Source organism: Podarcis liolepis, assembly GCF_965112155.1.
Source record: "Podarcis liolepis genome assembly, chromosome: 16".
NCBI classification, from domain to species: domain Eukaryota; kingdom Metazoa; phylum Chordata; class Lepidosauria; order Squamata; family Lacertidae; genus Podarcis; species Podarcis liolepis.
In genome coordinates this window covers 42,378,890-42,405,134 of record NC_139567.1, presented here as the reverse complement: position 1 = coordinate 42,405,134, position 26,245 = coordinate 42,378,890, and the positions used below count along the sequence as shown (strand labels likewise).

General features: G+C 47.0%; 1 protein-coding gene across 5 annotated transcripts in view; it reads right to left on the bottom strand.

The window, feature by feature from the left end:
- Positions 1 to 866: 866 nt before the first annotated feature.
- The window catches only part of LOC310695436 (uncharacterized protein), a gene marked incomplete at its 5' end in the record, with an annotated part of 27,305 nt that continues 1,926 nt past the window's right edge, over positions 867 to 26,245 (bottom strand). For 2 of the 5 annotated variants that reach the window (XM_083479861.1, XM_083479864.1), the window contains 18 exons: positions 867 to 1,105; positions 2,114 to 2,208; positions 4,273 to 4,359; positions 4,730 to 4,809; positions 5,029 to 5,057; positions 5,440 to 5,535; positions 7,822 to 7,912; positions 8,406 to 8,495; positions 9,994 to 10,072; positions 12,089 to 12,242; positions 13,979 to 14,115; positions 16,064 to 16,138; positions 17,673 to 17,772; positions 18,397 to 18,626; positions 22,652 to 22,780; positions 24,425 to 24,542; positions 25,072 to 25,217; positions 26,075 to 26,213. In XM_083479861.1, the coding sequence (XP_083335987.1) occupies positions 929 to 1,105; positions 2,114 to 2,208; positions 4,273 to 4,359; positions 4,730 to 4,809; positions 5,029 to 5,057; positions 5,440 to 5,535; positions 7,822 to 7,912; positions 8,406 to 8,495; positions 9,994 to 10,072; positions 12,089 to 12,242; positions 13,979 to 14,115; positions 16,064 to 16,138; positions 17,673 to 17,772; positions 18,397 to 18,626; positions 22,652 to 22,780; positions 24,425 to 24,542; positions 25,072 to 25,217; positions 26,075 to 26,213 (2,052 nt within the window). In that variant the 3' untranslated portion in view covers positions 867 to 928. The remainder of the gene's footprint in view (positions 1,106 to 2,113; positions 2,209 to 4,272; positions 4,360 to 4,729; positions 4,810 to 5,028; positions 5,058 to 5,439; positions 5,536 to 7,821; positions 7,913 to 8,405; positions 8,496 to 9,993; positions 10,073 to 12,088; positions 12,243 to 13,978; positions 14,116 to 16,063; positions 16,139 to 17,672; positions 17,773 to 18,396; positions 18,627 to 22,651; positions 22,781 to 24,424; positions 24,543 to 25,071; positions 25,218 to 26,074; positions 26,214 to 26,245) is intronic. The other 3 variants (XM_083479862.1, XM_083479863.1, XR_014520075.1) reach the window with 3 other exon arrangements.

Below are 26,245 nucleotides of genomic sequence, written 5' to 3'. Positions count from 1 at the left end.
CAGCATTTCCCATCCTAAACAAATCTGGCTGCTCTGGTAGGTAATACCTGCTGTGGTTAAAGACCCAAACATTCACAACACAAAAAAATTCCTTCCAGTAGCACCTTAAAGACCAACTAAGTTAGTTCTTGGTATGAGCTTTTGTGTGCATGCACACTTCTTCAGATACACTGAAACAGAAGTTGCCAGATCCTTCTAGCAGTTTCAGTGTATCTGAAGAAGTGTGCATGCACACGAAAGCTCATACCAAGAACTAACTTAGTTGGTCTTTAAGGTGCTACTGGAAGGAATTTTTTTATTTTGACTATGGCAGACCAACATGGCTACCTATCTGTAACATTCACAACACACTTCTAGAGCAGCATCTTGAAACTGTATTTCAGGGTTCAATAATCCATTTTGTGTCGAGTATGGAATTGTCACAATGGAGGGCACTCTGTCAAACTTTGTGTGTGAAAATCTACTGTAGTTACATCACTAGGACTCTAGGACACCACAAGCTCTGCCTTATGCCAAATGTAACTTAATACATACCCACAGCTCTATAAATAAAGGCTGTCTACTTCAGTGGTTCTCTGCAGTGTCCGATTGAGGCCCAGGAGGATTCACAATTATGTCAGGTGACCTGCTTGCCTGTTCTATTACACCGCAAAGGCAGAGTGGTGTCTGTGAACTCCTTGTCCCACCTCTGATGTCTCGCATGCCATCCGATCACACGGCTTGGCCTAATTAGGTTCTCCACTGGTGCCCTAGGTGACTGAGGAAATTTCCTTCAGTAGCCAAAGAGGCTAATACTTGCTCAATGGGCTTGCTCAATGGGAGGTGCACCGGTAGCACAATGCACTTGATAAAAGCAATGCTCAGTAGCAGATTATTAACCAGGTTTATGGATTCCAAAGGCTCTGCTTGTGTAACAAGGGCACACCAATCACAACACATCCATGTGGGTAATAAATGCTGGTAAACCCCTTCCTCTGGCTGCCATGTAACGAGCTTCTGCCCCTCGTCGGAGTGCCTGCTCTAGTTTCTTTCTCACGTCTTTCCTTCTGGCTTCTGGGATGTTGTTTATTTCATCTTCACTGATTTCATAACCAAACATCTCAATCTATGGAGGCAACAAGAAACAGAAATGTGGCAGCAGTTGCTGTCGCAAGCACTCATGTGGCTTGTAAAGAAAGTGAAAAGCAGAGGTGTGGCACCTCAAGCCTGGAAGCTTTATGTGGCCTTCACAGCAGCTTTTATCTTGTAACTATCCATAATGCGTGGCGTGCTCTGGTCCAGGGGATCACGAAGAGTCGGACACGACTAAACAACAACAATCCACAATGCTTTGCAGTCCTCAACTTTCTGCCTGTCCGGTGTGTGTCATTGAAAAGCATTCCCCACACCTGGCCTTAGGGAAAGAAGGCTGTGGGAAGGAGTTAGGCCTGGGTACCTGGTCAGTGGGGCAAAGTAGGGGGAGTTGGATTAGTAAAGGCAGGCTGGGAAGCAGGTTCATGTCATGTCCCTAATACATAAAAAAGTTTTATATACACAATGCATTGTTACATAAGGTACTGGAATGGCCAGCTGCCATGCCCAGCCCAGGCGAGCTGTTTAATGGAGGGAGGGAGGTGCTGTGAAATGCCTCCCACCTTTAAGAATGGGTGGAACTTGGGGCAGGGGTGAAGCGTAGAGGGAGGGAGGTTTGGTCCAGTGTGGGGAAAGGGCAAAGGGGTATGTGGGGTTAGCAAGCGGGGTGGCAGCCCCTAGTATGTCATGCTTTTTATCCCTATAAAAATGACAAATCTTGGAATAATTTTTTCCATCTTGGCCCTCCTAATAATGCATTGGGAAGATGGAATAAATCTGTGGAGGTTTAAGGCTTCCAGTGGCTACTAGCTTCGATGGCTGTGTTCCATCTATCCTGTCAGACGCAGAATGCCTCTGCCAGTTGCTAGGGAATCACAAATGTGGAGAGTTACTGTTAAGGCCTTGTTCTCAGGCTACTTGGCCACAGGACGCTGGACTGGATGAGCTATCGGCCTGGTCCAGCAGGGCTCTGTTCCTTTCTGTTGCTGGAGCATACCATAAAAATATAAAAGGCAGGCAATGAGGGAATGTTTCAAAATACCTTTGCATTCTTCTCATCTTCATTGTAGTCCCGAATATGCTCCCTTGTGGCTGTATCCAAGCGCTCCCTTTCCTCAGTGCTCGAACCGTTAACAACTAAAGAAACAATTACTTTCTGGGTAGCAGACACCTAGGTTGCAACCTGTTTAAATCTACGACACTCTCGCTTAACTAGTTTGTGGCTCAGGCTGCGCAATGTAACTAGTACGGTCCAGCTTCTCATTCCAATTTCAGATTGAATACGGGGATAGTCTTGGTGGGTGAGGTGCAGCTCAAATCTAGCACACTATCTCCATCCAGATGCCACCCAGACCTTACAATTGGGGCGTGACAGCAAGGGCCACCCCCTACGCTTCTCCCTAAAATCTGCCATTAGGAGATATGGGTACCTCTCAGCACAGAGGTCTGATTTAACTATCACAGCTAAGAAGCCAATGACAGCCCAGTTCTCCATGGAGGTTTTTCCCGACCCTTTCTAAAAGGGTTACCTTGGGCATTGGTAGATGAGAGAAGGATCTACACACACACACCACGCAAAATGAAACGGAACTCGCAGCCACCAGGTAAAATGTTGGATGGCTTATTAGGCCATGGGTAGGCAAACTTAAGGCCCGGGGGCCAGATCCGTCCCGATAGCCTTCTAAATCTGGCCTGTGGACGGTCTGGGAATCTGCGTGTTTTTACATGAGTAGAATGTGCCCTTTTATTTAAAATGCATCTCTGGGTTATCTGTAGGCCCTGCCTGATGCTTTTACATGAGTAGAATGTGTGCTTTTATTTAAAATGCATCTCTGGGTTATTTGTGGGGCATAGGGATTTGTTCATCCCCCCCCCAAATATAGTCCAGCCCCCCCCCAAAGTCTGAGGGACAGTGGACTGGCCCCCTGCTGAAAAAGTATGCTGACCCCTGGCTTAGGCAATACGAGTGCAGCAGGTTTGGGTGGTGACCCTGGATCATGGAGATTACAAACTGGAAACTTTCTGGCAGATAGATGCTACCTCAGTAGGATTCCAGGCAGGTTAGTGGGATGGAAAATGGTAATAGTTTGGATCCACTTCTGCAAAGCATAAACCCCCAAAGAATCTCCAAGTCTTCCACCAAGGAGTATTGTACTGAAATAGTTGCATCTCTGACCAGAAGGTGTCGCTTATCTTCCATGAAAATGGCGATAGCCTCACTCTTCGGGCTGCCCAATGCATGCAGACACATTTTGCGTTCCTTGCCTGTGGTCTGCGATGTCCCTTAAGACGTTTCTGGGTAAAGAGAATTAAGGGAGCATCACGAGTGCTGGTGGGTGCAGGGTCAGGAGCCTCAAAGCAGACAGAGCGAGCGCTAGTGACAGGCAGAGCCAACTAATTCTAGTTTTGTCCCTGTTTTCCTCCCTGCTCAGTTCTACATTGGACAGTACTGAGACTAAGGAGGAGGCAGGCAAGGCAACCCCCTGGACTGGTTGTAAGGCGGCAGGGAGGCGGGGGCAACAGGTTGGTGGGGCAGTTCCCCTTTTGCCCCAGTGGATCAGCCTCCAGTTTCTCCGTCCCCAAAGCCTTTAAACTTGACCCTGAATAAAGTTTTAGGAAAACGAGAAAGGGTGAAAAACAACAATCTGCACTGTGTTGTTTGTTATTTTATAAACCGGTAAGTGTGTCCCTGCTCCTAGGCACATTCCCCCCCCCCCCCGGGAATATGTCACTTGATAATGTTCCATTTTAGTTGCATTAACTTAAAGTAAGTTTACATACAGCTGCGTGTTTTGTCTCAGTCAGCTTTGGCTACTGGCTGTTACTTTTTTATCCTTTTCAGCCTGACTTTTGTTTTTATTTGAGAAAGAGAGGGAGAGGGAGGGAAGGAGCTCATTTTAAAAATACATTGTACAGCGGTACCTCGGGTTACAGACGCTTCAGGTTACAGACTCCGCTAACCCAGAAATAGTACCTCGGGTTAAGAACTTTGCTTCAGGATGAGAACAGAAATCGCGGGGCAGTGGCAGCGGGAGGCCCCATTAACTAAAGTGGTACCTCAGGTTAAGAACAGTTTCAGGTTAAGAACGGACCTCCAGAACGAATTAAGTTCTTAACCCGAGGTACCACTGTATTAGCGACATCCAGTGGCAGTGAGTTCCACAGATGCCAGCATTTGCTTTACAGACAACTTCTGCTTACTTGAGCTGACTGCCTCCATCATGTGCTTCAGCAGTTTGAAGGCAATGGTGTCTCCATCGGCGGTTTTGTGTTTCTGATGTGAAGCAACTGCGAAAGGTTGAAAAGCAAAAGCCAAATTATGAGATATGATTATTCTATTTAACCTTACATCCTGCTTTTTTGCCCAGTAGGTTGCCTGTATCCAGAGTTATTTCAGTCTCAGATTTGCAAATGTTTATATGCTGGGCAACAAGAACAAAAAATTGCTAGGCCTCTTTGCTTTCGGAGGCCTATGCTGTTCATTTGTGGCACATTAGCATCTAAAGCACACATCCAATTATCTGTCAGTTCAATAAGCTTCCCTGCCTGCTTGGCTGGAAGTGATTCCTGTTCATCACAGGCAATTAGGGAGAGTGTTGGAATCAAATAGCAAATCTCAATAATACCTGATTAATACCCGCAAATGCTTTGCACTAACCTGTGTCTGACAGGCAGGAATGAGGCAGGGAAGTCTGAGATGGCGTCTGGGACTGCAGGGAAGGTGCAGGGGCGAGGAGACTGCAAAGCAGGAAATCAGGTGCTCAGTAAGTCTTTTTACAAATCCCTTTGCCCATTTGTGAAGGGCAGGCACCAATTTTCAGATGCAAGGGAAGCGGGCCTGTTGCCAAAGTCAACAGAATTTTGCTGCCGCCTCCCTTTGGGATCACTGTGGGCACATTCTGACTTTATGTTTCTAAGTTGTGGGGTGTACCTTTGCATGCCTGGACAGAACCTTACCTTCCAGCGGAATAGGTGTCAGGTGAAGGCTGCAAGAAAAATATGGAAGGACAGTAGTAAAATCTGCGTAAGCGACAGGATCTCCCTGGGGCACCCAAGTTTGTTTTAAGACCCAAGGCACGGGAGTTAAAATGCAGAAATACAAAATGCTGAAGTCTAGGATGCCGGAACATAGACAGGCTTGCTAGCCAGAGCCTGACTCGATCATTTGCCATGGCAGGGACAGTGAGCAAGATTGTCAAAACAGATGCATGTTTTCCAGTATAGAAACACCCAGCTCCAGGCTATTGGGCAAACCATCTCCATCACAGTGGACTGCCTTGCTTCTGTCTACAAGTTCCCTGGGCATTAGTAGTTAGCAGTGGGTGAGCTCATTGAAGCAAAACTTCATTTTGAAAAATAGAATATTACCATCTTCCTGTCCACAGCAAGTCTGTGCATTTCAGCCTGCAGCCTGCTTATCTGCTCCTCTGCCTTCATTTGCATTTCGTAGCGGACCTGTCTCTCCTGAAAGGTGCCAAATTGTAGTTGTTAAAACTTTGGAGGTGGGGAGAGAGAGATTTCATACCTCCTGAGTGCTTGAATGGAGGCTGAATTGGTACTAAATAAAAAAATTCCTTCCAGTAGCACCTTAAAGACCAACTAAGTTAGTTCTTGGTATGAGCTTTCGTGTGCATGCACACTTCTTCAGATACACAGATATACACATGTGCATGCACACGAAAGCTCATACCAAGAACTAACTTAGTTGGTCTTTAAGGTGCTACTGGAAGGAATTTTTTTATTTTGACTATGGCAGACCAACACGGCTACCTATCTACTACTGAATTGGTACTGTCATACATTGACTCTACTTCACTTTCCTGCCTCCTGAGTGCCCAAATGCAGGCTAAAGTGGTAATAATAATAATAATAATAATAATAATAATAATAATAATAATAATAATAATTTATACCCTGCCCATCTGGCTGGGTTTCCCCAGCCACTCTGGGCGGCTTCCAACAGAATATTAAAATACAATAACCTATTAAACATTAAAAGCTTCCCTAAACTGGGCTGCCTTCAGATGTCTTCTAAAAGTCTGGTAGTTGTTGTTCTCTTTGACATCTGGTGGGAGAGCGTTCTACAGGGCAGGCGCCACCACCGAGAAGGCCCTCTGCCTGGTTCCATGTAGCTTCACTTCTTGCAATGAGGAAACCGCCAGAAGGCCCTCGGCGCTGGACCTCAGTGTCTGGGGGTGGAGACGCTCCTTCAGGTATACTGGACCAAGGCCGTCTAGGGCTTTCAAGGTCAGCACCAACACTTTGAATTGTGCTTGGAAACATACTGGGAGCCAGTGTAGGTCTTTCAAGACTGGTGTTATATGGTCTCGTCGGCCGCTCCCAGTTACCAGTCTAGCAGTCTAGTGGAACAGTCCTAGTCTGCCTGTAGTCCAAGTGTCCCTAGCTCTCCTCATTCTTCAACATCCAAATGCAGGGCAAAGTAGTACAGTCCTCCAGCTGCCCAGACTCTAGGCCTTCTTGTCTCTTCCTCTCAAGTGCAGCCAGTGTCATAGCTAGCCGCTCGGATGCCTGGAGTGCGGTGAGCCAGGGCAGGGTGCACTGCAAGGAGACATAGCCTGCATGAAGTCTGCTCAGCCCACCCGCCTCCCCCTCAACCACCCTCCAGCTGAAGAGGAGGCGGCAAGCAGACGCAAGCCCAGGTGCCTGCAGGTGCCTGAGCCACTGCGACACTCCCAGGAGAGACACGGGGCTCGGGTGCGCTGCAGCACACACGCTGCGGTAAGTGGCTGCCCAGTGCACCCGTTGTAAACAAAATCTTCCCTTTTCCCCTTATGGGGTATCCAAGAGCCCGTATAGAGTCCTTAAGTGGGCTCCATATCGGTAGGAGAAAATAACAGAGGCCAACCAGAGAATATTGAGAAGCAAAGCAGCTAGGAAGCCTGATCTTTATTAAAACTGTTGCAACAGGGTTTTCCCGTCACACGCAGGAGGATGGAGGAGGACCCAGAACAAAGGTGTGCCTGCCCTAATATAGACATTTTAAATTCCCTGCCCTGGAGCTCAAGACCACCCCTCCATATATCATACATAAATCACAGAAGGGGTGTAACCAAAGACCACCACCCCCACAAACATCATACCTACATCACAGAAAAGGCGGTCTACAACAGAAATTTGAATGTTGTTGTTTTTCCTGTCTGCCAGGTTATCTGATAATGCCTTATCTGATTGCCTTTCCTGGTAGTCTGCCCATTCCTTTGAGATGGTGATTTCCCAATTCCTGAGACAATGGGAAGGTTCCCTCACCCCCTCCCTCCTTGCAGAGAAAACATTTGGTCAGTTTGGGAGTCAAAATGATTTTCAGGTCGTTATTCCTGTGCTGCTCCAGACATGTGGTCCACATATCTATGTTTGTGCTTGGTTGGTACATTTATGAACATTTATTATATATATAAGACCTTAAATTTTTTATTACACCCCCACCCAGCTATGCTAGTGAGTGCAGCTATGAAATCTCAAATGGTACAGCTCAGCTTAATCTGCACAATGCAATTATGTTTTTTTATGCAGATTCATGTTTCATTGTGTGAGGCTGTGCCCTTAATAGACCCAATTTACAGATGGGGAACTGAGAGGACAAGAGGGTGTAATGAACAGAGTGGCACACCCGGGGTGTCCATGGTTAAGCCAGTGGGGCTGGCACACCCCCTTTCTCCAGGACACCCCCAACCGTCTACATAAATTGATTGTCTTTCTCTTAATCTTTATTCCATGGTCGGAAGAAAATACCTGGGACAGCTGATCTTCCAAATGGACCTTCTGCATTTCAAATTTTCTCTTATTCTCCTCTAAAAGCTGCAGGAATCTCATCTCTTGTTGCCTGCAAGTCCATTAAAAAAAAATGTTGCAGAGAAACTCCCAGGAAATTAAATCAGATTTCTCCCGACCCTTATTCTGTAGGGTACTCGGTGGAATGGTTAAAACAGCTGGGAGCAAAGTCTTAGCAGAGTACTACCTCGCCTCTCGGCTCAATTTTTCTGGCACATTTGGAAATCTAAGAAACACCACAAGATACCCATTTCACAGAAGTGAAAAACTGGGGTGCTCTGAGCTCCTTGCCACACCTCCCCAAGCACTTATATGCATTTTCATACAAATAAAACATGGATAGAAACGTAGTCCACCCCACAAAGGCAACAACAGGCAACATCTCAACCAAGGAATGCCCCCCCCATAATTAAAAAAAGCAACCCCTCAATACAAAAATAAGAATGGGGCAAGAGTATTTTGGGTGCCGACTGATGCCATGCTGGGGACTCTTATTAGCTGAGAAGGTGGGTAGCTGCAAATGCTGCTGACAGGTAAATTCTTACCTCTTCTGCTCTTCTGCTCTGAACCTTTGAAGTCTCTGTTCCTGTTGTGCCCTCTCAAGGCGTTGCTCTTCCAGCAACTGGCGCTCCTCTCTGAAAATCAGGACGTGCCCTGTTTGCTGTACGTATTCTCCCTCCCCGTCTTTCCGTGCCCTCAGGCGAGCCTCATAAATGCCTCCGATGCTCCGAAGGAGTGGGAGAGGACCAGAATGACACGAGCGGGCATTCATACGTTTCCGAGCACAACTCAAAGCGTTGGTGCTGACCTTTAAAGCCCTAAAAGGCCTCGGTCCAGTAGACCTGAAGGAGCATCTCCACCCCCATCGTTCTGCCCGGACACTGAGGTCCAGTGCTGAGGGCCTTCTGGTGGTTCCCTACCTGTGAGAAGTGAGGTTACAGGGAACCAGGCAGAGGGACTTCTTCGTGGTGGCACCCGCCCTGTGGAACGCCCTCCCACCAGATGTCAAAGAGAACAACAACTACCAGACTTTTAGAAGACATCTGAAGGCAGCCCTGTTTAGGGAAGCTTTTAATGTTTAATAGACTATTGTATTTTAATATTCTGTTGGAAGACACCCAGAGTGGCTGGGGAAACCCAGCCAGATCGGTGGGGTATAAAATTATTATTATTATTATTATTATTATTATTATTATTATTATTATTGGCAAAAAAGGATTAAAAAGCACTAGGTACGTTCTGGGTCCTTGCCAGGGCTGGTCAGCTCTACAGTGAGGCAAAAAGACAAGATCCCAGTCCTCATGGTTCTGAACCGTGGGCTGATTTATATAGGAACAGAGCCAGACTCTTGGTCAATTTAGCTCAGTATTGTCTACACTGACTGGCAGCAGCTCTCCAGAGGTTCTGGCAGGGGACCATTCCAGCCCCACCTGGAGGTGCTGAGGATACTGTGTTGCACCCCCTTCCCTTGTGCCTTTCATGGGGCCATGGAGCAAGAGGACGCCCCTTAAGCACCTTAGAATCATAGAATCATAGAGTTGGAAGAGACCACAAGGGCCATCGAGTCCAACCCCCTGCCAAGCAGGAAACACCATCAGAGCACTCCTGACATATGGTTGTCAAGCCTCTGCTTAAAGACCTCCAAAGTAGGAGACTCCACCACACTCCTTGGCAGCAAATTCCACTGTCAAACAGCTCTTACTGTCAGGAAGTTCTTCCTAATGTTTAGGTGGAATCTTCTTTCTTGTAGTTTGGATCCATTGCTCCGTGTCCACTTCTCTGGAGCAGCAGAAAACAACCTCCTCTATGTGACATCCTTTTATATATTTGAACATGGCTATCATATCACCCCTTAACCTCCTCTTCTCCAGGCTAAACATGCCCAGCTCCCTTAGCCGTTCCTCATAAGGCATCGTTTCCAGGCCTTTGACCATTTTGGTTGCCCTCCTCTGGACACGTTCCAGTTTGTCAGTGTCCTTCTTGAATTGTGGTGCCCAGAACTGAACACAGTACTCCAGGTGAGGTCTGACCAGAGCAGAATACAGTGGCACTATTACTTCCCTTGATCTAGATGCTATACTCCTATTGATGCAGCCCAGAATTGCAGTGGCTTTTTTAGCTGCCTTGTTTTACCTTGTTTGCCTCCTGTCTTCTGGCCTTGTCCTTGCAGGTGGTGCAGCTTGGAAATTTCTGTAGCGCCACGGAGGAAAAGCTCAAAGTGGGAGGGAAAGAGAGATTAAGAATGTTAATCGGCTATCCTGCCCCATACCTTTGAATGACACATGGGATGACAGGCACAAAAGCTGATAAAATTCCAGCAAGTTTTGGAAATGTACCTGTGCACTCTGGAAGCTCTCTCCCCTCTTCTCCCCCGCCCCACCACTAGAGTTTCATGCCAGGTGTCCTCAAGATGATTATCAGATGAATTTTATGCATCTCGCCCCCTTTACCGCATTCCGGCAGCTGCACACCTCAAGAGATTGGGCATTGCTGAGAATAATGCATGCCTCCCACAAGTGCAGGTCCTAGAAACCAAACTTGTTAGTGTTGCAGCGCCAGCCCTCTGGAATCAGTAAGGGTAAAGGGGACCCCTGATCATTAAGTCCAGTTGTGGCCGACTCTGGGGTTGCGGCGCTCATCTCGCTTTACTGGCCGAGGGAGCCGGCGTACAGCTTCCGGGTCATGTGGCCAGCATGACTAAGCCGCTTCTGGCGAACCAGAGCAGCGCACAGAAACGCCGTTTACCTTCCCGCCAGAGTGGTACCTATTTATCTACTTGCACTTTGACGTGCTTTCGGACTGCTAGGTGGGCAGGAGCAGGGACCGAGCAACGGGAGCTCATCCCGTCGCAGGGATTCGTAGCCCATATTAGAGAGTTGTGATGTTTTGGCCCCTGCCAAAGGCATTTTAGTTTAAAAGCACTTTCCCTGGAGTGACCCAGTCATTTTATGAAATATTAATTGCGTGTCTGCGGAAACGGCTTGATTGGAGCTTGGGGTGGGGGGAAGAGATAATTTGATTTATGTATTAACAAAACCTGTATACTCCTTCATTGCAAGTGATATTTCCAAGCAGTTTTGCAAACAATAGTTGCTGAGATGGTTTTATTTTTTTAGAGAGCATGTGTGCTTTTAATTCTTCCTTCTTACCTTGTATACTGCTTCGGTGGCTTACTGCTATGATGGAACAATTACCATTTTACTGCGGTTTTATATTTTTAACTTTGGCTCTGCCGGGAGACAGAACGTAATAGGCAGTATGTAAAATACTGTGATAGGCTTGGGGGATCATTCTGGATGATACAAAGGGGTGCCTTCTGCTCCAGTCCAAGCTGATCTCTTGGCTGCTTTGCATACTTTTTATTATGGCTCTTATTTGGCTACTTTAAAAAAAAATAAAATCTTAATTGTTTTGTATTTTAAAAATATTGCTTTGCAGTTTGTTGCCTTACACCTGCTGGGGGACAAAGGTGGGGGAAATGTATTTGTTCAGGCTGGCTGCAAAAAAAGATTAGGAAGAGAAAGTTAGATCATATTGCTATAAATTGTTTTGGGAACTCAGACTTTTAATCTCAAGTCAGCTAATGGCACATCTGATTTTTCTCTCCTATATCATTAACGTTTGCTGTATTACTGCTGTGTTTGTATTTTGGTATTTGTAATGTACCGTATTTTTTGCCCTATAAGACTCACTTTTTCCCTCCTAAAAAGTAAGGGGAAATGTGTGTACGTCTTATGGAGCGAATGCAGGCTGCACAGCTATCCCAGAAGCCAGAACAGCAAGAGGGATTGCTGCTTTCACTGCGCAGTGATCCCTCTTGCTGTTCTGGCTTCTGAGATTCAGAATATTTTTTTTCTTGTTTTCCTCCTTCAAAAACTAGGTGCGTCTTGTGGTCTGGTGCGTCTTATGGAGCGAAAAATACGGGTAATTGTCTTGGCCTTTGGCTAGCACAATATACTTATTGATTGATATTTATTTTTCTTCTATTGACTGTTATTGGTTTCTTTCTTTCTTTCTTTCTTTCTTTCTTTCTTTCTTTCTTTCTTTCTTTCTTTCTTATTTTGTGTTCTCATTTTCTATTTTTATGTTGCAAATTGCCCTGTGATTCTCAGATCAAGGGCAGTATACAAACTGAATAAATAAAAATAATAAATTGATTGACAGGTAAATGCTTTGAGGCTGAGAGGAAGGAGTGAGCCTGAGCAGAAGACGCCCATCAAGGCCTTACTTTGGGTAGGGTCATGGATCGGGGCGGGTTCCTTGTTTCCTCCAAGCAACTGGCTGTACAAATCTTCAAAGAAGTGTTTCCCCATCATGTCTTGGAACTCTTGCACAAGCAGAGACGGTCCCCAGGTTTTCAGTGTTGCTTCCAATTCCACTGGCTGCAGTAAAAGGCAGGGAAAGTGGGTGGGTAAAATTCTCAATGGTGGCTGGTGGGGCACCCAAGGTCATCAAAGGTAGGGCCAACAAACATCCTTTTAGAAACAAAAGGGCTTTTGCTCCCTGCCCCCCCCCAAAAGCAGTAGCCGTTAAAACAATTGTAAAAACAAAGCCACACAAAAGCCAAAATTTCAATCCATGGCAGAGTTTAGAAGAAATATTCTGTTGTATTAACAACAGATAATACAATCATACCTTGGAAGTCGAATGGAATCCATTCCACAAGTCCATTCAACTTCCAAAGTGTTCGAAAACCAAAGCACGGCTTCTGATTGGCTGTGGAAACCCCGTCGGACATTCAGCTTTCAAAAGAATGTTTGAAAACTGGAACAGTCACTTCTGGGTTTTGATTGTTCGGGTGCCAAAACATCCGAGAACTAGGCTGTTCGAAAACCAAGGTATGATTGTACATGGCGAAGTAAGAAAAGTCATAGGAATGTTAGAATTTTTGGAGGGTGGTGACACGAGAACAGGACCTTTTCAGTGGTGGCTCCCTGCTTGTAGAATGTTCTCCCCAAAAAGGCATTTGTGGTTCCAAACAAGAGTTGTTCCCAGCTATACCTGGAGATATCAGGGATTGAACTGGGGTCTTCTGCATGAAGGCAATTACTCTTCCCCTGAGCTACAGCTTTCCCCCACATACAGATGGGCAGATCTCCACTAGAACAACATTCCATAATCTTAGGATGTATCCCCATTCGCCCCTGATTCTTGTCCATACCAATTCTATATTATTCCAGCATTTAATGCAATACTTGTTGAAGTTACACGCTTAATGTACATAAAATGTGGTACAGTATTTAAATGCATTGTATTTAAAATGCGGCAAAGGGAAGCTTACAGTGGCCAAGAAGTTTCACTCTGGCAAAAGCGTCAGAGAAGGCTGGCATCTTTCCATTTCAATGAGCTAAACTACCTTATATTGGAATTGGAAACTTGAGAAGCCAGTGTGTGCTCGTCGGTGACGGCTAGTAGCAGCAGTTGCAGAGAAGTTCTGCAGTGATGAACAAGCTTAGGATCTCCCCCTGGGACCAGAGAGAGGACAGTTTACTGAACAGCATGAAGGACTGAACCCCATTGCTTGGTTATTTTGTAACGTTTATCTTATTAAATCTGTTCTGCAGCAAAGCTTTGAAACTCAGTTCTTGCGGAGGAGAGAATTGACTTCTGCACAAGGTCCCCATCAGGGGTTCTGCTGGACAACTTTAACAATGCTTTGTAAAACAGCTGTGGCATTACGGTCTTCAAATAAAAACATCCTGAAGGTCCCAGGCCACAGGGAGGTTAGGCTGGCCTCAACTAGAGCCAGGGCTTTCTCGGCTGAGGCTCCAATCTGGTGGAACGGTCTGTCACAAGAGACTAGGGCCCTGCGGGACTTGACATCTTTCCGCAGGGCCTGCAAGACAGAGCTGGTACACCAGGCCTTTGGTCAGGGCAGAGCCTGACTCCCTCCTTTGGCAATCTGCACAGAAATTTTGCTTAATGGTTGCCATCAATTTGATTTTAATTATTTTTTATAATGAAATGTTTTTAGAATGTCGCATTATTTTATTGTTGTTAGCCGCCCTGAGCCTGGCTTCGGCTGGGGAGGGCGGGATATAAATAAAATTATTTATTATTATTATTATTATTATTATTATTATTATTATTATATTAGATTTAATCAGGCTGCACATACGGATTGACACGTGAGTAGCCGGCCACGGAGCAGGAGGACAAAAATGGTGAACACAGGGAGACAGTTGTATGACGGCCGCTCCAGTCCCAGGATAATCTGGTCCCAGATGTACAACAGAGTATCCATGCTTAAGTAGCCTGCAAGCAAAGCAAAAGATGAAGAGCATCTCACTAGCTTCCCTGAGGCATAACGAACACTTTGGAAGGTCTGTGGCTCGTGGTGGAGCGTCTACCTTGTATGCAGTGTTGAATGGTTTCTTTAAATTTTAGGTTTCATCATTGTTTCACAAGATGTGTATGTCTTTAAGGGCCAGAGCAAATAGCATGACCTAGTTTTACAGCTGTGAAGCAGTATAGCAGGTGCTGTGAAGTTATGTTAATTAAGCTGTTGGGTATAGTATATAAAGAGCAGCATGTAGCTCTCTTAGTACAGTGGTACCTCGGGTTACATACGCTTCAGGTTACAGACTCTGCTAACCCAGAAATACTACCTCGGGTTAAGAACTTTGCTTCAGGATGAGAACAGAAATCGTGCTCCGGTGGTGTGGCGGCAGCAGGAGGCCCCATTAGCTAAAGTGGTGCTTCAGGTTAAGAACAGTTTCAGGTTAAGAATTAAGTACTTAACCTGAGGTACCACTGTACCCTAGTGGATGGGTTACACTTATTGATATAATGTAATTTAGTGTAAAAGGAGTTTTTGTTTTTGTTATTAAACCAAGCAAAAGTTTCTTTTGCGTTTCTTGAATGTGTGGTCTCCCCAGCATGCCTTCTGCAGCCCGACTAATTTGTGAAATAACCAACATGTGGAAGGTCCCAAATTCAACCCCTGGCATCTCAAGGTAGGACTGAGAATGCCTTCCTTCTGCACCCCTGCTGCCAGTCAGTGCAGACATTACTGAGCTAGATTGCGTGGCAGTAGCTTCCTACCTCTCTCTCTCTTTCTCTCTCTCTCTCTCTCTCATGCAGGTGCACTATGAGGGGTTTTGCTGTGGTGAGGAACGAGAGAATCAAAATACAAAAGAAGAGTTCTGCTGGACCAACCCATCCTGTTCTCACAGTGTACAAGAAGATGCCCCAGTAGGAAATCTCCAATCAGGGCCCCAAGCACAAGAGCAACTCTGCTTCCTGGAGTTTCCAGAAACTGGTATTCAGAAGCATGACCGCCTTTGATTGAGGAGGAAGCACAGAGCCTTGTGACTAGTACAGTAGCTATTGACAGCCTTATCTTGTTCCATGAACAGCCTAGTCCTCTTTTAAAGCCACCCAAGCTGGTGGCCACCACTATGCTTTGCAGGTCATCACCTCCTGGCAAATAGAAGAGGAAGAAATGGAGGCAGAGAGAGATTTGACTTTCTTGGGCTCCATGATCACTGCAGATGGTGACAGCAGCCACAAAATTAAAAGACGCCTGCTTCTTGGGAGAAAAGCAATGACAAACCTAGACAGCATCTCAAAAAGCAGAAACATCACCTTGCCAACAAAGGTCCGTATAGTAAAAGCTCTGGTTTCCCCAGTCGTGATGTACGGAAGTGAGAGCTGGACCATCAAGAAGGCTGATCGCCGAAGAATTGATGCTTTTGAATTCTGGTGCTAGAGGAGACTCTTGAGAGTCTCATGGACTGCAAGAAGATCAAACCTCTCCATTCTGAAGGAAATCAGCCCTGAGTGCTCAACTGGAAGGACAGATCCTGAAGCTGAGGCTCCAAGACTTTGGCCACCTCGTGAGAAGAGAAGACTCCCTGGAAAAGACCCTGATGTTGGGAAAGATGGAGGGCACAAGGAGAAGGGGACGGCAGAGGACGAGATGGTTGGACAGTGTTCTCGAAGCTACCAGCAGGAGTTTGACCAAACTGCGGGTGGCAGTGGAAGACAGGGGTGCCTGGCGTGCTCTGGTCCAGGGGGTCATGAAGAGTGGGACATGACTGGACGATTAAACAACAACAAGTTTAAGAATGGGACGTGTGAAGTGGTACATCTTTTTGGCGGTCCTAAATCTCCCAATTCCCAGTCTCAGCTCTAGGTTCTATTTTTTTGGGGGGGGTGTGTGTCATTTTTATTTTTTTGTATGCCAAGAAGTGAATCTTACCAGCAAGCAGAGTGTCAATAGCCGGCTGGATCATGCGGCTCAGTCCCTTGAGTAAGGCGTCTCTGGAGTCTTCCTCTGGAAAACAGCAAAGATGTGGGATTCTACAAGTATATGATGATTATTATTTATTTACAGCACTTACATCCCGCTTTGTAGTCCCAAGAGGCTCTCAAAGCAGCTGACGGAACAATTCTCAATATCAAATCCAAGTTTGGTGGTGCCACTTTCAATTGTCATTGCACAAAACAAATGAAATACCGTGAAAATCCCTGAAACGAGAAGTAATCGACTAGAAATATTATCTTGTGGAAATAAACTAAATAATAAAAATCAAAAAGTTTAAGGGGAAAATTTAGACAAACCTAAAATTGAACAAAGCCTTAATCAAAAAGGCTTAATCAAACCATCTGAAATCGGTTGCCTTATGGATTTTTTTCAATTTTCGTCATTTAAGGTTTATGATTTTTCTATTTCCTTCTGAGGAAACTGAATAGTTCAGTGAAACGAGGTTTGTAGCCGGCATCCCGTTAAGGCTTTGTTCAATTTTAGGTTTTTATAATTCCCCCCCCCCCCGAAACTTTTTGATTAAGGCTTTGTTCAGTTTTAGGTTTTTCTCATTTTTCCCCTTAAACTTTTTGATTTTTATTATTTAGTTTATTTCCACAAGATAATATTTTTAGTCAATTACTTCTCGTTTCAGGGATTTTCATGGTATTTCATTTGTTTTGTGCAATTTCTCATTTCCGTGACTGTCTTTTTTCTACTACTTTCAATTGTCATGGCTTCCCCCAAATGACGCTGGGAACTGTAGCTTGTCAAGGGTGATGAGAGTTGCTAGGAAACTCGTATTCCACACCCAGAGCTACAATTCCCAGAGTGGTTTAGCCACCAATCTCTCTTCCCAGAGATCCGTGTGAATTGTAGCCCATCTCTTCTATAGAAGTTGGATCTGAAGGCATTCACATCAGCAGGATCATCATGAAAGTAGGACTTTCCCCTCTAATCCCAAATCTTTGTTTAGGGTAAATTGGCCAAGAGACGTTAAGCTTGCTTATACAGAATTGGCGGTCCTTTTATTTTCAGCGCTCAAAGGTGAGTGACGTTACTTAGGCATCCAAGAAACCAGCATCCACACTCAAGAGGGAAGAGTGAGCCAGCTCAGGGAAACCCCAAAATTTGCAGATGAAAAGCAAAAATAGAGGGGGAACGCTAAGAAGGTGAGGACTCCAGGACTTGCCAGTCAACATGCTCAGTAGCCGCTGAGGACGAAATGGAGTACGTTGCGCAGGCGCCATGCACCCAAAGTTTAGGAAGAGAAATGCCCCTATAGCAGCGGTTCTCACCTGTGGGTCCCCAGATGTGGTTGGACTACAATTCCCATCATCCCTGAGTTCTGGCCTTGCTAGCTACGGGTGATGAGAGTTGTAGTTCAACAACATCTGGGGACCCACAGGTTGAGAAAGGCTGCCCTATAGTGACAGGAGGGAGGCAGTGGAAGACAGGAGTGCCTGGCGTGCTCTGGTCCAGGGGGTCACAAAGAGTCGGACACGACTAAACAACAACAACATAGGGACAGGATTACTGAGGTGGCACCCCAAAGCAGACTTACCTGGTTGGGCATAAACGCTCTCCAGGAACCTTGCCAGATCTCTGTCTCTCTGCTCCAGCAGGGAGGCAACTTCTTCCACTATGCTGACCCGGGAAGCATCCTAGACAGAAATTTGCCACAAATAGTAAATCAAAAGAGTCTTATTTAAAGTCTAGTGGTGCCATTTGGATTCTGGATTAGCTGTTCTAAATGAAATTTAATTTAATAGAACAGGCTTCCTAATCTGCTGCCCTCCAGATGTTTGTGGGGAGGGGGAGACCTTGGTTGATGGCCAAGGCCACTGGAATCCTATGCACTGCTCAGCAGGAATTGGGGTGTCCTAAAACCCTATATAAGGGACGCGGGTGGCGCTGTGGGTTAAACTACAGAGCCTAGGGCTTGCCAATCAGAAGGTCGGCGGTTCGAATCCCCATGACGGGGTGAGCTCCCGTTGCTCGGTCCCTGCTCCTGCCAACCTAGCAGTTCAAAAGCACCTCAAAGTGCAAGTAGATAAATAGGTACCACTCCGGCGGGAAGGTAGACACCGTTTCCGTGCGCTGCTCTGGTTCGCCAGAAGCGGCTTAGTCATGCTGGCCACATGACCCGGAAGCTGTACGCCGGCTCCCTCGGCCAATAAAGCGAGATGAGTGCCGCAACCCGAGTCAGCCACGACTGGACCTAATGGTCAGGGGTCTCTTTATATTTCTTTATAACCCTATATGAACGGGTGGAGAGGTGGAGATACCTGGACGGAGACGGAGAGTCTAACAAGTTGAGGATGGAGCTTCTTGAGAGACATAAATTCTTCAACCAGGAGGGCAGAAACAGACTCCACAGAGCTGGTGGAAGAACCCAAATCCAGAATAACTTGCAAGAGAGGCACGGGCAGGAAATAATCTTGGTCTCGCAGAGGTGTGGAGGTGCCCTGAAGCTTGTGGTAATAAGAAAGCACATTCCGCAGGCACTGTGCGGCAACTAAGGAGAGGTTTTTGGAAAAGCAGTGCATAGTTAACATATGGAACTCATTGCCACAGCATGACATCAACCTAGATACCGTATTTTTCGGCCCATAGGACGCACTGGCCCATAGGACGCACCTAGTTTTTTGGGGGGGAAATAAAGGGGGGGAAATTTATTTTCCCCCCAGGTGTGCTGCGCTAATCCCAAAGCTTGGGGCGTGCGGAGCTCAGCGCTCCCCAAGCTTCTGGGTGCCGGCAAGCAGTCCGCTAGCCGTGGGAGAGCCGCGCGGCTGGCCCAGGGCTAGCGGACCGCTGTGCTAATCCCGAAGCTTGGGGCGTGTGGAGCTCAGCGCGCCCCAAGCTTCTGGGTGCAGGCAAGCTCTCCGCTAGCCCTGGGAGAGCTGGGTCTCCCACAGCTAGCGGATAGCTTCCTGAAGCCTGGAGAGCGAGAGGGGTCGGTACGCACCGACCCCCCTCCCTCTCCAGGCTTCAGCGAAAGCCTGCATTCGCCCCATAGGACGCACACACATTTCCCCTTCATTTTTGGAGGGGAAAAAGTGCGTCTTATAGGGCGAAAAATACGGTAGTTTTAAGAAGGCTAGGCAAATTCATGGAGGCAAAGGCTATTTGCCACGATGGTTATGGTTGGCCTCCACAATCGGAGGCAGTGATACTTCTGAATAGCAGTAGCTGAAAACCACAGGGGACGAGAGAGAGAGGTCTTGTGTCTGGGACTTGCTTGAGGGTTTCTCTTTGGGGAATCTGGTTGGCCACTGTGAGAACAGAATGCTGGACTAGGTAGGCCATTGGTCAGATTCAGCTGGCTGTTCTTATTGAACCACTTCTCAGCACTGACCCTGAAATTCAACCTGGAAAGAAAGCCCAACCCTTGAATCTGTCCATCACCACATTCTTTTTTTTCCTGGTTGTGACAACAACACACACAGACACACTCATGCTTATGTGAAGTTGGACTTGGGCAGTCTTCCACATCCATGAGGACTAGACGCTTGCAACGGATCCCCATATATATCTGCGTCTAATGGATATATGAAGCCACACTGAGAGGTTGCTTCTGCTAACTGGAAATGCCAGGGAAAGCAAAGAAATAGACCACCCTTTCTGTCTCGAGGTCTTTGGACTGATGCCACATGGTCTTGTTTGTGGTCTCTACTGGCTTCCTCCTTTCATCCCAACTTAGGCATGTGGGAAGGAACACTTGCTTTTCTCAAAAACAGGCATCTCCATGGCCACTGTGAGAACAGGATACATGGGACACTGGTCTGATCCAGAAGGACTCATTTATATTCTTCTGGGCTAATAATAATAATAATAATAATAATAATAATAATAATAATAATAATTTATTATTTATACCCCGCCCATCTGGCTGGGCCTCCCCAGCCACTCTGGGCGGCTTCCATAAAAACCAAAAATACAATAAAATATCACACGTTAAAAACTTCCCTGAACAGGGCTGCCTTAAGATGTCTCCTGAATGTCAGGCAGTTGTTTATCGCTTTGACATCTGCTGGAAGGGTGTTCCACAGGGCGGGCGCCACTACCGAGAAGGCCCTCTGCCTGGTTCCCTGTAGCTTTGCTTCTCGCAATGAGGGAACCACCAGAAGGCCCTCGGCACTGGACCTCAGCGTCCGGGAAGAATGATGGGGGTGGAGACGCTCCTTCAGGTATACTGGACCGAGGCCGTTTAGGGCTTTAAAGGTCAGCACCAACACTTTGAATTGTGCTCGGAAACGTACTGGGAGCCAATGCAGGTCTTTCAAGACCAGTGTTATATGGTCTCGGCGGCCGCCCCCAGTCACCAGTCTAGCTGCCGCATTCTGGATTAGTTGTAGTTTCCGAGTCACCTTCAAAGGTAGCCCCACCAGAGTGCATTGCAGTAGTCCAAGCGGGAGATAACCAGAGCATGCACCACTCTGGCGAGACAGTCCGCAGGCAGATAGGGTCTCAGCCTATGTACCAGATGGAGCTGGTAAACAGCTGCCCTGGACACAGATTTGACCTGTGCCTCCATGGACAGCTGTGAGTCCAAAATGACTCCCAGGCTGTGCACCTGGTCCTTCAGGGGCACAGTTACCCCATTCAGGACCAGGGAATCCTCCACACCTGCCCGCCTCCTGTCCCCCCAAAACAGTACTTCTGTCTTGTCAGGATTCAACCTCAATCTGTTAGCCGCCATCCATCCTCCAACCGCCTCCAGACACTCACACAGGACCTTCACCGCCTTCACTGGTTCTGATTTAAAAGAGAGGTAGAGCTGGGTATCATCCGCATACTGATGAACACCCAGCCCAAACCTAAATAAGTCACTGTCAGTTCCTCGTTCTTCCAATCTTAGGTTCAGTTCTCCACATTGCGACATCAGCTAGTTAGTTAGTTGTGAAGGTAATGCTCTGCTTTGCGATGGCAAGCCTCACACCAAACGTGCAACAGTATGTCCAGGAGCGTTACACCTGCTTTCCCCGACCTTCTTGGCTAGAAAACAGGGTTTCCCCCCTAACCTTTTGTCCTCTCACAATTTGTTTGTTAGACATATAGCTTGGCTGGAGCATGACCAGGGATGCAGACGTAATCAAATATTGGGGGGGGGGGGACGACTTTGAGGGAAACACCTGCTGACACGTGTAATTGCTAATGCTGAAAATGTGCTTAGATGGAAATACGTTAAGTTCAGGGTGGTTTCACGACTGTTTCCAATTGTTGACTTCTGCTAATAAAAGGAGCCTCGGCAGAGCTAGCCGGCAGCTTGCTTGGAGCATGCTTGCCAGCATGGTTCTGCACAGCTCACCTGCATCCAACCTCCTGTCGTCTCCGTTATTCCTACAGTTAGTTAGTTGTTTTAAACCCTCATTAAAATTACCCAGTGTTGTAGAGTGAACTTCTCTTAAACATTTCCTAACACACACCTTTTTCTTCTTCCAAACTAAGTTCCCTTAATACAATGTGGCTTTGCATAGTATTTTTTGCCAATTTATATGCATTTATATGTACACTTTTATATGTCTGTTGTCTTTGTCCATGGAGTTTTCTTGGCAGGGATACTGGAGTGGCTTGCCAGTTCCTGCTTCAGGTAGATCACATTTGGTCAAAAGTCTCCACTATGACCTGTCCATCTTGGGTGCCCTGCTCAGCATAGTTCATAGCTTCTCTGAGTTATTCAAGCCCCTTTGCCACAGCAAGGCAGTGGTGTTGGAGGAGACTCATGGAGGAGAGTCCCATGGCCTGCAAGAAGATCAAACCGATCCATTCTGAAGGAAATCAGCCCTGAGTGCTCACTGGAAGGACAGATCCTGAAGCTGAGGCTCCAATACTTTGGCCACCTCGTGAGAAGAGAAGACTCCCTGGAAAAGACCCTGATGTTGGGAAAGATGGAGGGCACAAGGAGAAGGGGACGGCAGAGGACGAGATGGTGGGACAGTGTTCTCAAAGTGGCCAACATGAGTTTGACCAAACTGCGGGAGGCAGTGGAAGATAGGAGTGCCTGGCGTGCTCTGGTCCAGGGGGTTACGAATAGTCGGACATGACTAAACGACGCAACAACAACAACATATGCACACTTCCCCCCACTATATGCATCTTTATACACATTACTCATCTGCATTGTAAAATTCAGAGAAGTTCCAGCTTCAGAGGTGCAAATCTAGTAAATTCACATTTAAATGCAAACTGAATTGAGTCTGCCTCCCCCCATTCCATCTCCAGTCTTCCTTACTACTTTTGTGTGACTCAGGAGAGGCCCGTCCTATTTCGCCACCCCGCTGCTGAAGCCCACCATACCTGGCTTGTGTGGCGGTACCCACAAAGCGATGGCAAGTTCTGGTGAGATTCTGCAAGATATTGGCGTAATCTCGCAAAATCTTCCTGGAAGCCACTGCCGCTTCTTTGCCAGTGGCAGCAGGGGGGGGCAAGAGTGTCCATAGGGCACTGCCTCTTGGGCTTCAGCCGCCCGAAGCGGCTGCCTCACCCTGCCTCATGGATGGGCCTTGCCCTGATGTGACTCCTGTGGTGGTTTCTTCTTACCCTTGTGGTTTTTTAAGGACTGGAACGTCGGCTCAGAATCCAGCAGGGCTCGGCACCTCAGAGAGATCTCTCTGTCCTTCCGGGAAGTGGCTCTGTTTGCTGCCAATTGGGAGAGATACCCTAACCTTGCTGGGAATGAGAAAAGGAACAGAAGAAAGCCAACGGTTGGTGCATTTCATTTCATTTTCCCCTGGTCTCCTCGCTGGCCCAAATAGGACTAATTTAGCCAGCTAGCCCTGGTGATCATCTAATGTTTATTGGATGGATTTCCCCCCTAAATTGACTTTTGAATTCTGAATGTATTGTTATTCACGTTTTATACGGTATTTTATGCTGTTTTTTGTTGCATCAGTTAAGTGTTTTAAATTTGTTGTTAGCCGCCCTGAGCCCGGTTTTCTGAACTGGGAAGGGCGGGGTATAAATAAAAATTTATTATTGTGGATCGAGGGCCCGACCCCGCTATGTGAAATAAATACACAAGGACACGTGATATAAGGTTAATGGGCAAGAAAAGGCCACAACTTTATTGATTACAGCAGTGAAAAGGTATTGGCTTAGGCATTGGATGACTATAGGTGGTGGGTTTATTCAACAGTAGGTGGAGCCTGTTGATGCTCATCCAACTATAGGCTCACCCCTGATGTCACCGAGGGTCGTGCCATGGCCTCCCGCCAAGCAGGCATCGGACGGAATACACGACCGCCAGATTCCTTTAACGGAATAACCCACGGTAGATAGCATAGGCGATGGCCACACCTAGCCCTTGACACAGCACAACACATGAATCCAATGCCTAACCTACCCACCAATACCACAAAAGTTGTGACGATTGCTACGAGGTAGGCGAAAAAACCAAAAGGCCTAATGCCAAATGGAAAAATTCCTACCAGGCCCCCCAGCCAACCAGGGCGACCAACCTAAGGTCCATAGCAAGGCCAAAAACCTATACCCTGAGCTAAATGGGAGTGGAGGGTGGGTGACTCGCTGAGGGACGACGACGAATGAGGAGGAGGCGGAGCTGGCACCACAGCATTAAGCTGCTACACACGCCCCCCGGAGGCACCTGGTTGGCCACCTCCGGTGGGCGTGGGCGCCAGCCAGGTAGGAGGGGAGGGGGCTAATGCCCCCTACCAGCGGCGGAGCTCGGTCTCCCGCCCACAACCACTCCCCTCTCTTCCAGGGAGGAGAGTCTTTATTTATTTATGGTGGGGATGTGATAAGCTTACTGGGATTTGGCAAAGCAATTTCGATGTTGTTTCTGATATTGCCAGTTAGTCACTGAACCCAAATCCTGCTCTGGCCCATCTGTCACTAGATGGCAATACATAAGGACCACACTGCCATGCTGCTTTCTGCTTCCCACTTAGAGATCACCTCCCATTGGAAAGACCCCAAAGGTCCATCTCTGATGGGATGGCAAGGGGAAAGTTTGGGACCTGGCTCTTTCTGAGCAGGAGGGGTGTCAGAGGCCAAAGCCATCATTCTGACCAGGAATGGTTCCCATTTATCAGATATGCAAACAGAAGCAATGTTATTGCCAGACCTTTGCTAACCACAAAGGCTAAGTAAGTTGTCCAAATATTGTTTACCAGGTAGACAGTGGGTTTTAATTCCAAATAACAAACCACTGTTTGCCCCTCCAAAAGCAGAAGAAAGCAACCCATTTCACAGAAGGGAAAACTGAGTAAAACAAACTGGTGATGGCCCAAGCCATCTGGAGGTCTTGCCTTCGGTGTTTGCCTGCCTGTTTTAGAGAACTGATACGTGTCATACCTTTCGTGTTAGAGAGGTAAATCTTCCAGGTGAGATGACGCAGATCGGCAGGTAAGGGCTGGTTAAAAAGAGAGCAAAGCCTCCCTCGCAGCTCTGGCCGTTCTTCCAGCAAGGTCATCTGAAAGGAAGGAGTTGGCTCATTGAACGTGGCTGAATTAAGGCTCCTTTTTCTACAATAGGTGAACCACCGGATATCGTAGTATAGTTGGTTAGAGCAAATGTTTTGCACGCAGAAGGCTCCAGGTTCAATCCCTGGCCAGGTAGGGCTGGGAAAGGCTCATCTGAAACACTGGAGAGCTGCTGCCAGTCAGTGTAGGTAATACTGAGCTAGATGGACCAACAATCTGATTGATGGGTCCTTTAGGGGCACTTCCTTGCCAACCTCACTTGCCCTGTCCTCTTGCTTCCATCAGTCCAGAGGCTGACTCTGCCTGTCCTTTTCCTCTTCCTCCTTAGTCTCACTGTTGCGCCTTGCAGAAGTCAGCAGGGAGAAGGAGGATGGGGACAAAACGGGAATTAGTTTGCTCTCCTGTCATTGGCTCTGGCGCCACCTACTGTTGGGCTCCACACCTTCCACCCTACCAGCCCTCGTGGGTGTCAGCCCCACACTGCCCCAACTGAGAATACAAAGCAGCAAAACTATGTACCACTCCATCCTTGAGGTGATTCAGCAGCAGGGCTGGCTTGTTTTTCACCCGCCGGTCTCCATCCTGAATCTCCTGGGCGATCTGGCAATAAATCTGTTCCTCTAAGCAGCTGCTAACCTGCGACATCAGGGCCTTATAAGCATCACCTGAAAGAATATCAGAGAACGAGTGGATTATTTCACAACATTTTCTTAACTCCCCTTTTCAAGGAGGGGCAAAGTGGAGGGGCAGATCCGTGTCTAGGGACAGAGAAGAAATTTGGTTTGGTTGACATTTTGGTTCTAACACACCTGATTTGCACCTTGTGGAAATAGTATAGGGAACGAAAGCAGCCATCTTTCAAAATTCACACTTCTCCAAATTTTCAGTATTGGCCTCCAACCAAGCAAATGTGCACAGAATGCATATTATTAGCAGGACATGCATAAAAAATGCATATATTAGTGGAAATGTCATATCAAGATGCATTATACTGGGGGGGGGGGTATTGCTTGTAAAAAAAAAAATGTATATTAGGCAAAAGTTCACACAAAAATGTGTTTATTAGGAGAGATGTGCGCTAAAAAGAGATTTCTAAAAAAATTGGAAATTGACAAGGAAATTTGGCAAAGAGAACAGAAACGAAGAGAAATTGAAATTGACAACTCAAGTTTACCCAGTGTGCTTCGTGACCGAGGGAGGATTTGAACGCAGGTCTCTCTTGAGAGCTTTGCTGCTCCATAGCGTCTCCTGCTGATTGTGGCAGGGAAGGGAAACTATAGCCAGCCCTCCAGCCCAAGAGGACCAGGTGACCTGAGCAGCTAATAGGGATCTTGGAGGCCCTACACTGGTTCTCTCTTAGGACTGGCTGCTTAGTCTGAATAGCTTGCTCCTGGGAGAAGCTGAGCAGATATCAGAGAACTCTGGTTTCACTTGCATGTGTGGCATTTCTTAAGCCCCTCCCTCCCCAAAGCAAATCCAGTAGAAGTGAACTGTTTATCAGGCCTGGTTCCTAAATTCTCACCTCCTTGGATGGCACTGACGGCTTTCTCCAGGATAAAACCTTTCGCTGCCTCTGAGAGGTCCTGCAAGGCATTGATGTGGCTCTCAACCATCTGTTGCTGGACAGCGTTGGACAGCGTCAGAATGAAATCTTCCCATTCCTGATAAAGGGGGAAAGAGTCAAACAGCATTT